At 40.5% G+C, this 12,721-nt stretch overlaps 1 protein-coding gene across 2 annotated transcripts in view; it reads right to left on the bottom strand.

Moving 5' to 3' along the window:
- The window catches only part of DNAH8 (dynein axonemal heavy chain 8), a 324,005-nt gene that overhangs the window by 187,647 nt on the left and 123,637 nt on the right, over positions 1 to 12,721 (bottom strand). For both annotated transcript variants that reach the window (XM_088831445.1, XM_055406188.2), the window contains 3 exons: positions 10,633 to 10,857; positions 6,121 to 6,293; positions 4,216 to 4,394 (listed from right to left, as the gene is read on the bottom strand). In XM_088831445.1, the coding sequence (XP_088687571.1) occupies positions 4,216 to 4,394; positions 6,121 to 6,293; positions 10,633 to 10,857 (577 nt within the window). The remainder of the gene's footprint in view (positions 1 to 4,215; positions 4,395 to 6,120; positions 6,294 to 10,632; positions 10,858 to 12,721) is intronic.

Genomic DNA, 12,721 nt, shown 5'->3' with positions numbered 1-12,721 from the left:
TTTCATTAAGTAATTCTTTGGGTTTAAATTATTTTTTTTTAAGGACGGGCAATTACAATGAACAATTTAGTGAATATCCATGTACCCACCTACCAAATCTTAACAATTTTGCTTCAGATTTCATCCTAAAAAATAAAACACTGGAACTATAATTCAAGTCCATGTAGGTCTTTCTTGAATCCACACTCCCTCCTTCTCCAGAGGTAACTTCTATTCTGAATTTGATGTCAACAGTTCTTATGCATGCCTGTAAACGACTGCTCGCGTGCATTCACCAATATTCCATACTTGGCTTGTTCAAAATTTGTGTGTATCTATTTATTTTTCTATATACTATATCTATAAAATACTGTATCTCTGCACTGTAAATATATATAGTGTATCATCAAATAAATTTATTTATTTACTGTTCTCTGAAGCAATTCTACCAACTTATACACACAGAAGTACCAAGATTTACAGTTTCTACACACCCTTACCAACAGTGGTTGTTAAGACTTTTTCATTCTTACCAATTAACAACAGTGAGAACAGTATTGTTTTGTATTTCTTAATGATTTGTAGAAACTCTCTTTTTTTTTTTGGCCACACCACACACATGTGGAGATCTTAGTTTCCCGACCAGGGGTAGAACTCCTGCCTACTGCAGTGTAAGCATGGAGTCTTAACCACTGGACCAACAGGGAAGTCTAAAGAAAACCTTCCTTAATGCTAGATATTAATATTTTGTCAGCCATACATGCTAAAATATCTTCTCCCAGTCTATGAGAAGTCTTTTTAACTTCTCAAAAAGAGACATATCACAGAAGACTGTAAAATTATACACACACACACATTCACATACACACACACAATTGACCCTTGAAAATCCATATATAACTTTGCAGTCAGCTCTCTCACATTAACAGTTCAACCAGCTTGAGGTTGTATAGTCCCGGAGTATGTATTTAGTTTAAAACATCTGTGTATAAGTGGAACTGCACAGTTCAAGTCTGAGTTGTTCAGTGTATATATTTCCAACAGGCAAGTAACTAAAGAGCTGGATGAGCAATCCCACGGTATCTGTTACAGGGATATTCTCCTACCCTGCTTAAATGTATTCATCTTTTCTTTATAGTTTGTGGTTTTTGTATAAAAAGTCCCTTTCTACTCTGAGAACAGATACGTGCCTTTGTTACCTTCTAAAGGTCATACAGGTTTTGCCTATCATAGTTAAGCACTTAATCCCCTAAAATTACTTTTATGCATGTTGTAGGGATTCAATTTTTATATATGCAGGCATCCAATTTCCTTTGTTAAATATTAATCATCCAGTGTACCGGAATGACACTGCAAATTCTTATCTCTTCATCACTGATTTTTAATACCATCTTTTCCACATGTCAGTGTTCCTGGCCTATTTCTGCATTCTCTACTATGTTCCACTTGTCTGTTTATCAGGTTGCTTTAGTCACATCCGACTCTTTGTGACCCTACAGACTGTAGCCCACCAGACTCCTCTGTCCATGGGATTCTCCAGGCAAGAACACTGGAATGGGTTACCATGCCCTCCTCCATGGGATCTTCCTAACCCCGGGATCAAACCCTCGTCTCTCATGTCTCCTACATTGGCACTGGGGTTCTTTACCACTAGCACTACCTCAGTGATATCTTTCTGAGATTTTCATTTTCTAACTATTTTTATGGATAATTAAAATAAAATGTGTGTTTATTTCATATTCAATTAAACTTGCTAAATTCTACTTTCCATAGCTTTGTTGATTTTATTGTTTACAATATCACTTGTAAATGATGATATTTTGTGTTTCTTTCTTTCCAGTCTTCGTACTTTTTCTGTCCCTGTTGCTGTTCCTTACCGCACTGGGTAGGATACAGAACACGGTGGTGAGTGGAAGTGATAGTAATGGAAATCCTCATCTTACACCTTGTCTCAGAGAACGCTTTCAAATTTTCAGTACTACAATGTCTGCAGTGGGTGTCCTTTATCAAGTGAGCTCTGTGGATGGATATCTGGGAAAAGAATCTAAAGATCAGCAGGCATGAGGTGGAGGGAGTGTGCTTCGGGATGTTTGAGAAACATTGCAAAGGTCTGTGTGGCTGCAGAAGAGATGGTGAGGGGACAGGATCAGGAGACGAGATCAGAAGGGCAGAGCGATGCAGGGAAGGAGCAGGTGTGACTGTATGGAACAACGCGAGGACCAATGTAAGGATTTCAGCTCTTACTGTGAGCGAAGCCTGGGCCCGGCTTTCAGTAGAAGAGTGTCGTGACCTGACTTACAATTGGAAGGCTCTAGATTTGAGATTAGAATGGAGAGCACAGGGGTAAACTCAGGGAGACCAATTAGGAGGCTTATTGGAGCAGCATAGGCGAGAGATAATGATTGGCTTGAACCAGGATGACAGCAGCGGGATAATAAAAGGTGGCTGGTGCTGGGTGTGCTCTGAAAGCAGAGCTAATAGTGTTTGCTGACAGCTGGACATGAGCACGAGAGAGGGGTGAAAAGGATCAGTCAAAGATTTCTAAGTATCTGGAAGAACAGAGTGGCTATTCAGTTGTCAAGGAAGGCTGAAGAAGAAGTCTAGATGGGGAGGGAGAATCGGAAGTTTGGTTTGGGATCCAGTGACTCTGGACCTGTTAGATATTTAAGCAGCAATGTCAAGGAGCAGGTATCAGTTTTATTATATGAATTCAGAGTTTCAAGGGGAAGTCCAAGATAAGATGTAAATTTGATCATTTAGATAGCATTTGATGTTTATTGCTGGGAGAAATATCAATGACCTTAGATATGCAGATGATACCACTCTAATGGTAGAAAGTGAAGAGGAACTAAAGAGCCTCTTAATGAGGGTGAAAGAGGAGAGTGAAAAAGCTGGCTTAAAACTCAACATCATGGCATCCTGTCCCATCACTTCATGGCAAATAGATGGGGAAACAGTGACAGACTTTATTTTCTTGGGCTCCAAAATCACTGCAGATGGTGACTACAGCCATGAAATTAAAAGACGCTTGCTCCTTGGAAGGAAAACCATGACAAACCTAGACAATGTATTAAAAAGCAAAGACATCACTTTGCTGACAAAAGTTCATATAATCAAAGCTATGGTTTTTCCAGTAGTCATGTATGGATGTGAGTTAGACCATAATGAAGGCTGAATGCCAGAGAGTTGATGCTTTCAAATTGTCATGCTGGAGAAGACTCTTGAGAGTCACTTGGACTACAAGGAGAGCAAACCAGTCAATTCTAAAGGAAATCAACCCTGAATATTCATTGAAAGGACTGATGCTGAAGCTGAAGCTCCACTATTTTGGCCACCTGATGCGGAGAGCAGACTCTTTGGAAAAGACCCCGATGCTGGGAAAGATTGAGGGCAGGAGCAGAAGGGAGCAACAGAGGATGAGATGGTTGGATGGCATCACTGACTCAATGGACATGAGTTTGAGCAAACTCCGGGAGATAGTGAAGGACAGGGGAGCCTGGGGTGCATGGGGTCCATGGGGTTGCAAACAGTCAGACACGACGTAGTGACTGAATAACACAGAAGTTTGGGTCTGCATGAGACCACCAGAGAAGACCAACAAGGCCTGAGTTCTAAGACTGAAATGCTCCCTAATCTTTTTTGTCTATCTGAAGCCATCTGCCATCTATCTTTCCAGATTTTCTCAATATTTTCCATCTGCCAGTAGCCCTCTCCCTTGTTTTCCAGTGTTACCATCCTTTTTAAAAAGTATTTCAGTAATTCCCTGGTGGTCCAGTGGTTAGGATTCTGTGCTCTTACTGCCAAGGGCCCGGGTTTGATCACTGGTCAGGGAACTAAAATCCCATAAGCTTCACGGTGCAGCCAAAAATAAATAAATAATAAAAATCTTTATTTCAGTGGGATTTAATGCAATAAGGGAAGTCACACGTGTCATTGGTTTGCTATCCTGGTCTTATCTCCTCCACCACTGTTTCAGGCAGTATTAAATTGATTCTGTTTTCATAATCTAATACACATTCAACTCATGGACCGTAATGCCAGAAGTAGTATTGAACGATATTTAATTGATGATACCCAGCCATTTTTGACCCAGAAAAACGGCAATATCATATGCATCAATCTACATTAATTTTGGTTATGTGGAACACTATCATTTTAAACTTCTATCAGAAAATACCATTTAAATGCAATAAAAATAAATCCACCAAAAATAACGTAACAGTGTTTGACACTTGCCTTTAAAAATCCTTCCGAGCCCTCTGAAATCCATTTGATCTGAGCAGTTAAACACCACCACATATTTCCCCAAACATCTTCCCATGTCTTTCGTAGTCTCGGTTTTGCCAGTGCCCGCAGGTCCTGCTGGAGCCCCTCCCATGTTCATTCCCAAAGCCTGTGCCAAAGTGATGTAGCACCTGCAGACGGGAATCAGACAAACCGCTGTGGATATGAGGGAACATGCATTACGGTGAAGCACAAGCAAAAGTCCGGTGTGACTGGAATGAGACCGTTTGTTTTAGAGTTTGAGCTGCCCACATAAGAGAGGGGTTTCCCAGGTGGTGTTAGTGGTAAAGAACCAGCCTCTCAATGCCAGAGTCATAAGAGATGCAGGTTCGATCCCTGGGTCAGGAAGACCCCCTGGAGAGGGGAACGGCAACCTACTCTAGTATTCTTGCCTGGAAAAATCCCTTAGGCAGAGGAACCCAGCAGGCTACAGTCCATGGGATGACAAAGAGTCAGACACGACTGAGTTATGCTTTCTCATAAGAGATGGACAACCAAACAAGGCTGGAGTAACTGGTATTCATTAGAAGTAAAACAGTGTTTGCAAAGGCATGCAACCCTGACATAAAACCTGCAGGCCTTCCTTGCATTGTGGTCAGGAGAAATCTGAAGTCAGAAAACCAAGCAAGCAGTGGTGTGCTAGCAGATGTTTAACAATGAGCCCTCTAGGAAAAAAAAAAAGCTGATTTCTGGTTTTTGGCCTCACCACATGGCATGCAGGATCTAGTTCCCCAAGCAAGGATAGAACCTGTGTCCTCTGCAGTGGAAGCATTGACTCCTACCACTAGACCACCAGGAAACTCCAAATAATTTTTATAACTGCTGATTTCTGTGGCATAAATATATCCACCATGGCCAATGGCAATGCTGGCAATGTGATAGCACAATTGGGAAGAGAAGCATGACGTTGGCTCTTGCAGGCAAGTACAAACCAGCTCCACCAGCACACCACAGTAAACCGTGTTACTATGATGTGTTTCACTCATTCAGACACATGTAAAGAACAATATAGTGAACCCCCTGTATACAGCTTCAGTTACATTTGTTTCAGATCTAAGCAAACTTAGTAAAGCTTCACGAGACATGAAGCTTTATACATAAACATCAATCAAAGGGAAAACGCCCTGAAAAATTCAGGCTGTGATGGGACTGGGCATATAAAGGGAGGTCGGATGAGTCTAGAAGAGGCTGAAAACGTAATTTTGCTGTATCATAATTTTACCGGGAGTCAGCTCTATTTAAAATAACAGCAGACTTAGTTGTTCTATGACCGAGTTTAAGTCGATTCTACAAACATTTACTATCTTCCACACATGGCATATAGAACCAGGTATCTGCAGGACATGGAAGAATGGCAAAGACCAAGTACTTGTCTCATGTCATATACTAGAAAGAATGGTGAGGAGACCTGCCATTAACTGATTACTCATTCAGACCTGGCCAAGAAACATCACTTTAGGAATCAACTTCCACATACGAAAAATCAGGAGACACTGTTTCCAAGGTACCTTCCTTCTTTGCAATGCTAATGACCCTCTTTAAGGCTCCAGAGATATTTGCCCATCCTGTAATCTCAACTTCATTACTAAACTTCTCATAGTCAAAATACAAGCATCCTTTTAGTGTTTTACTTTTTTCTATTTCATAAAAATTTAACCTACATGTAAGTACATGTAAGTAAGTACAAGTAAGTACTTTTAAATAACGACAGTAATTTCATTCTCAGACTTTGATGAGCTAGCCCAGAGCTGACACAACAGCAATATGCTTTTGTTAACATTTCAAATGCAAATTTAAGACAATTGTAAGTACATGATTTAATTACAAGAATGGAATAACAAAAATGGAGTTTCCTACCGATCTGTTAATGGGGTGATAACAAGACGATCAGTGCACCCCAGAAATTCATTCTGGTAAATAAAGTCAACATCTGTAATAGACACCACTGTTTGATCCAAGTCTTCCTTAAAGTAAAATCTACTCTGTTTTAGCCATTCAAAATCAGTAGCAGATCTGATATGCATTTTTACCTTAAAAACATGAAATACAAAGAGATTACATACTGAATTGCAATAGCATAAAACATAGCACATAGGCAATTTTTATTCACTCATTCATTAGTTGATTCTTATCATTTAATATATATTTACTGAGTCTTTCCTTGGAATGAATATTTAATGAGTCTTTCCTTGGAGTGCTGTGCTGGGTAAACAAAAACAGACACAGTTCCTGCCTTCTGAAGCTGACAAAAGAGGGCAAAAGACAAATGAGATAAACAAGTAAATGCAATAAAGTAGGAAAAGAAACTCAGGGTCATGAAATTACGTAGCGGGAAGACCTCCCTAGTCTAGGTCTGAGGGAGATACTCAGAGAAAGAAACATCTAAACTAAACCCTGCAAAAATAGTAGGAATTAGCTAGGGAAATAAAACAGAAGGGGTGATGGAGGCATGAGAGGGCAAAACATTCTAGACAAAGATCCAGAAGATCTGGCTGGTGTGTTTAAGGAACTGAAGGAAGTTCAGTACTGCTGAGGCACCCAGGACTCTGGAGAAAGAGTGAGAGCTGAGGCTTCACAGGGCAGAGGAAAGAGGTTGGGGACTGTCCTCACGGCAATGGGAGAGGCATGGACCTATATGCACACGCCTTCTTGCACCAGCACTGTGGCCAAACCAATCAATCTGCCCAGTCATCAGCTTACACCCATGGGCCAAGAGGCTTATACCCATGGGAGGCCAAGAGGCTCCCACCACTATGGACGCAAGAGACAGACACCTGATGAGCATGTTTAGGAACAACATCCCACCACACTATGTTCTACAGTGCTTCATGACTTTCCATCAGCAAACCTGGAGAAACCCCAGTCCTGCCCACTCAGGGGAAGCGATAGAAGAAGTGGCAAGTGGTTCCTTTCACTGCTTCTCCGCCCAGGGGCCCAATTCCAGGTCATTCAGCTGACACTGAAAAGTAGACTCCAGCAACTGTACAATGCTCAGTTCTCCATCTCATTAAGTCTTCGTGCTATTTACTTTTGGCTATTGTTTCATTGTCTATGATCTTGCTCCCCACTCCAGTTAAGAATTCTATCTTCCCTTTTAAAGAACAGTTTGTATTCACCACCTCAAAAGGACTACTTTCAGGTAACAGTCCAGTGCCACCCACAGGGACTCTGTTCTCTAGCACAGGACCCTCAGTCATGGAGACGTAGTCAGCTAGCTATTTGCAACAGTCCTATTAGATGGTAAAGAGGGGGTGGAGCAGGGCTTGCCTGGTTGTCAAGTAGTTAAGAATCTGCCTGCGAATGCAGGGGACACAAGTTCAATCCCTGGTCCAGGAACTAAGATCCCACGTGCTATGGGGCAACTAAGCCTGTGTGCCCCAACTCAGAGCCTGCATGCCCTCTGCATCCTCTGCAACAAGAGAAGCCACCACAATGAGAAGCCCATGTACCACAGCTAGAGAGCAGCATTAGCCGCAACTAGAGAAAGCCTGAACACAGCAACAAAGAACCAGCACAGCCAAAAATAAGTAAAAATAAGTACACTTTTAAAAATAAAGAGGGGATTGAGGAGGAAAGTATAAAGAATAATAGCTGATATTTATTGAGTTGTTACTGTATATCAAAATACATTATGTTCTAAGCATTGTACATGGAAAAATAAAATGCATATATGCCGGCTACAAGATACTATTTTACTTGGAATGCAAACTGAGCATAAGTTCACTAGCAATTGAGATAAAAAGAAAAACACCTTCATAGTTTTAACTATGTGTATATTTTCTTTTAAAAAAAAAAACCCATTCTGTAAGGAAAGTAAAGCTATGCTCAGCATTTTGATTTTAAAAAGAAGGTTCTTCCATGAGACCTCAAGTTTAAGAGACAGTGAGAAATGTACAAATATTCTCAATTACATTCACAGCAGGTATAGTAATGGATTCCATATGACTGCTTCTTGAAGTGGACTTCAAGGAAAACCAAAGTATAATGGTAATGGCAATTAAGCAAATCTGTAGAAGCCCAAAGCAATACGGTCTAAGTATGTGGCTTTTTGATGATTAGCATGAACCAGAGAAATTTTAGAGCTTTAATATGCTTATGAATCACCTGGAAGTTGTACTGAAATACAGAGGATGATTCAGTAGGTCTGCAGAGGGGGATGGTGGGAAGGCTGAAGATTCTGCTTTTCAAACAAGCTCCTAGGTGAGGCGAGTTGCAACTGGTTGTCATACATACTTTGAAAAAGAAGGATCTAGATTACAGGGGAATAAATGGACTCCATGCCCTTCAATCTTCAGTAAATACAACTTATCTGATCAGAACTTTTGATACAAGGTGGAAACAGATAGCCTGGGAATCATAGTCTCTAAAAAATGGGCCCCAAGTTGCATGAACTGTGGGTCTCTGATGAAGGAAAAAGATACTTTAAAGACAGATCAAGTCAGGGACTTCCCTGGTGGTCCAGTGGTTAAGAATCTGCCTGCCAATGCAGGGGCTGGGAACTAAGACCCCACATGCTGTGGGGCAACTAAGCCTGAGAGCCACAACAACTGAAGCCCATGAGCCTAGAGCCTATGCCCTGCACAAGAGAAGTCACCACAATGAGAAGCCAGTGCACCTCAACCAGAGAGTAGTCCTCACTTGCCACAACTAAAGAAAGCCTGCTCGCAGCAATGAAGAGCCCATGTACCCCAACAAAGACCCAGCTCAGCCAAAAAATGAATAAATAAAAATTTAAGAAATAAAGTAGAGCAGCATGTTCAGAATTTTTTTAAGTTAAACAGAATAATGCAATGGCAGTCAAAAATGAAGCTAGTCAAAATGATGGAATATCAAAACTACCTGGGCCTCCTATCCCATAATAGACAACTACTGCTCAAGACCACTTGTTAGGGTCCTGTTTCCAAGGGGAATTCAAATATCCCTCCTACTCCCACTCTACAGAACCTTGCCCAGATCAAGCCCATGAAGACTTGTTAGACACTATCAACTGAACAGCCATAGGAGTTCCCTGAAGCTTGGTTCTACTCAATCTGAACTTTTTTCATAACTGGTTCATCAGTTGGAGGAGCTAATCTAGAAGACATGACTGCAGGTGGACCCATGAGCTCAATGGACCCAGGCAAACACAGGTTCCTCACCCCCTTTTCTCTGTCCCTGGAATGGGCGTTCTGCCCACTGTTGCCATAGTGGGAACTATTTTCATGGACGCAGCCTTGAGAGAGGAACATGCCGTTGAGACCATCCGGATGGTATGCTGCTGCTGCTAAGTCACTTCAGTCGTGTCCGACTCTGTGTGACCCCATAGACGGAAGCCCACCAGGCTCCCCCGTCCCTGGGATTCTCCAGGCAAGAACACTGGAGTGGGTTGCCATTTCCTTCTCCAATGTGTGAAAGTGAAAAGTGAAGTCGCTCAGTCGTGTCCGACCCTTAGCAACCCCACGGACTGCAGCCTACCAGGCTCCTCCATCCATGGGATTTTCTAGGCAATAGTACTGGAGTGGCTTGCCATTGCCTTCTCCCTCTGGATGGTATAGGAGGTAGTTAAGGCCTCTATACAAACTTATAAGATTCTGGCAGACAATGAAATAGAGTTGCTGCTGCTCCGCAGAAAACAAACCTAACAGGGGGTAAGTGGGGGGGGATAAATTGGGAGATCAAGATTGACATATACACACTACTATATACAAAATAGGTAACAAAGACCTTCTGAATGGCACAGGAAGCTCCACTCAATATGCTGTAATGACCTATATGGGGAAAGAATCTTAAAAAAGGGGGGAAATATGGATATGTATAACTCATTCACTTTGCTATACAGCAGAAACTAACACAACACTGTAAATCAACTATATTTCAATAAAATTATTTTAAAAATTCTGGCAGACAAATGCAGAGATTTACTCCTCTAGAGGCTGCCCAAGACAAGCCTCATAAGTATTCAATAAATTTCCTCACTAAAATTGCTAACTACCAATCTGGAGTGGATGCCTCTTTCTTCAGATTTTTCTTGCCCTCTGAGTGCAGGGGCCAAGTCATGAACTAACATTTCCATAACTCACGACCAAGCCCACCTAAATTATATCATATCCCTGGTTATTGGCTTAAAGAAACATTTCAAATCACATCAGTTGATTCCAGACTTTCAGAATGCCAAACCTGAATACACACACGACTGTTAAAACTACCAAATATATCAGTATATATCTGTAGACATTGTATAGGCAAAGCTGGTTGTGAAAAAGAACCAAACAGATGGAAAATTCATATAAGCTAGGAAGTATGTATAATACTTAACTGTTAATTATTAGAAGCACTAACTTATTAATTAATACACTAGATTACTTTAAATTAAGAAAAAAAATACTTTACCAAGTCATCAAAAATATCTCTCTGATGCACATGGATGGTAATTAGAGTTTCAAATTTCACTCTGTCAAACTTGCTCAGGTCATGTGTTGTCTGACTAATTAGAGTATTTAGAATATCCAAAAATTTCTGGTTTGTCACTTGCATGATTTTCCTATCATCTTTTGCATTATTTAAAGCCTCTTCTGAATCATGTGTCCACAACATCTGAATTCCCAGAAGCCCAACCTAGAAATCCAGCAGACAAATAGGTTTACCAAATATTTAAAGCACACCTGCAATAAGATTTAGTGGTCACTTATTCACGTTGAGGTGAAGTCTTATCGATTTTAAACTAAAAAAAGGGACATGCATTTCTTCACTCTCAAAGGGGAAAATCACTGAAAGTCCAAATAATTGATTATTTATTTCAATGAGGACAGATAATAATTTAAACAACTGCTATGATTTATGGAATTATATGTGCATTAATGGAAGATGCTTGAGGAATTTTTCTATAGAGGGCTTGAGACCCATATACCTTTACACAATGACTTTTCTTTCTCAAAAAAAAAAAAAAGGAAATAATAGATTATTGTGTATTTTTCTTCAGCGGAGTCTTCCAAAGGCTTGTTTGCATCTTCTAAAAAAGGATATGCTGCCTATCTCTTTCCTTAATCTCATTCTAATATCCTTATCTTTATGTGCATCTACTTCACTTTCTACATATAGATCTACAAGAGACAGAGATAGACAGAAAGTCAGATAGGGGAAAGCTTGTCCTTTGTCTCCTGAAGAAGGCATAAGAAAACTGTGAGTTGATGGTCACCTTACCTACGATTTCCACCCCAAGAAAGGAAAAGAAAGTGGTCAGAACTTGCCCTCCCCTCACCCCCTCGTCTGCAACAACTGTCCCTTTGGGAGCTTCTGTTCTTCCCCAGAGTCAGGCAACAGATCCAAGATCATTTGAACCAAAGAGGAATTCCACATCTGGTAGAGGAAGGAAAGAGTGTGAGTGGCATATGGATTCTACAGGCATGGCGTTCAATGTAGGTAAAGCAGGAATAAAATCCTCTCCTTATCCCTGCTTCCTCTGGAACATCAACAATTTTCCTGCTAGAGCAGTGGCCAGTCCTGGGTCTGCAGGTGAAGATAAACGAAGCCCTGGGATGGAGAGGAAATAGCTGCTGTCAGGAAGCTCCGGATAGCAAGCAGATTCTCTTTGCACAAAGCGGAGAGGAACAAGGCAGAAATGGCAGGGCAAGGCTGTCTGATTTAAAGACCAAAGAGACTTACAAACCCTGCAAAATCACTGCATAGTGGTACATGTTAAAACTGACTATAAATTATGTTTCTCACTAGGTTTAAGAAGGCAGGGGACTTCATGGTGAAAACTGGAGGATGTTTCATTACAATAAAAAACAAAATAAAAATAAAAAACAAAATTCTCATCAATATTATTTGGTGTCTATGATGAGCACATTAAAAATTACTGAAAAGGAACACACTAAAATACTGTCATCATTTCCAGGTGGTGGAAATATGGGAAAATTTTATTTTCACTTTTATATTCTTCAAATGTTTCCAAATTTTTGCAACAACAACCCATTGTGTTCAAAATCTTCAAAATGCATTTGAGAAAAAAAGTGGTGAAATTTTAAACAATTTTAGATAAAAAATGAACACAGTCATGGGAAAATTGATTCTGGAAAACTGCTTTTTAAAATGCAATTTAATAGAAAAGACTCTGATGCTGGGAGGGATTGGGGGCAGGAGGAGAAAGGGACGACAGAGAATGAGATGGCTGGATGGCATCACCGACTTGATGAAGGTGAGTTTGAGTGAACTCCGGGAGTTGGTGATGGACAGGGAGGCCTGGCATGCTGTGATCCATGGGGTCGCAAAGAGTCGGACATGACTGAGTGACTGAACTGAACTGAATATATGTATTGAATGAATATATTAAAGTATATATTGAATGAAAATACAGAAAATGAATATATATATTCATTACTCTTTAAAGCAATTTTTCTATACAACTGAAATTTGTCTACTACAATGTTATGATTTTTATCTAGAAATACATATACACATTACACGAAAGTCCTAAAAG

This window comes from Moschus berezovskii, chromosome 23, assembly GCF_049115385.1.
Source record: "Moschus berezovskii isolate FMDL1 chromosome 23, NW_MosBer_1.0, whole genome shotgun sequence".
Lineage (NCBI taxonomy): Eukaryota > Metazoa > Chordata > Mammalia > Artiodactyla > Moschidae > Moschus > Moschus berezovskii.
The sequence above is the reverse complement of the archived record's forward strand: the minus strand, read 5'-3'. Positions and strand labels throughout refer to the sequence as shown.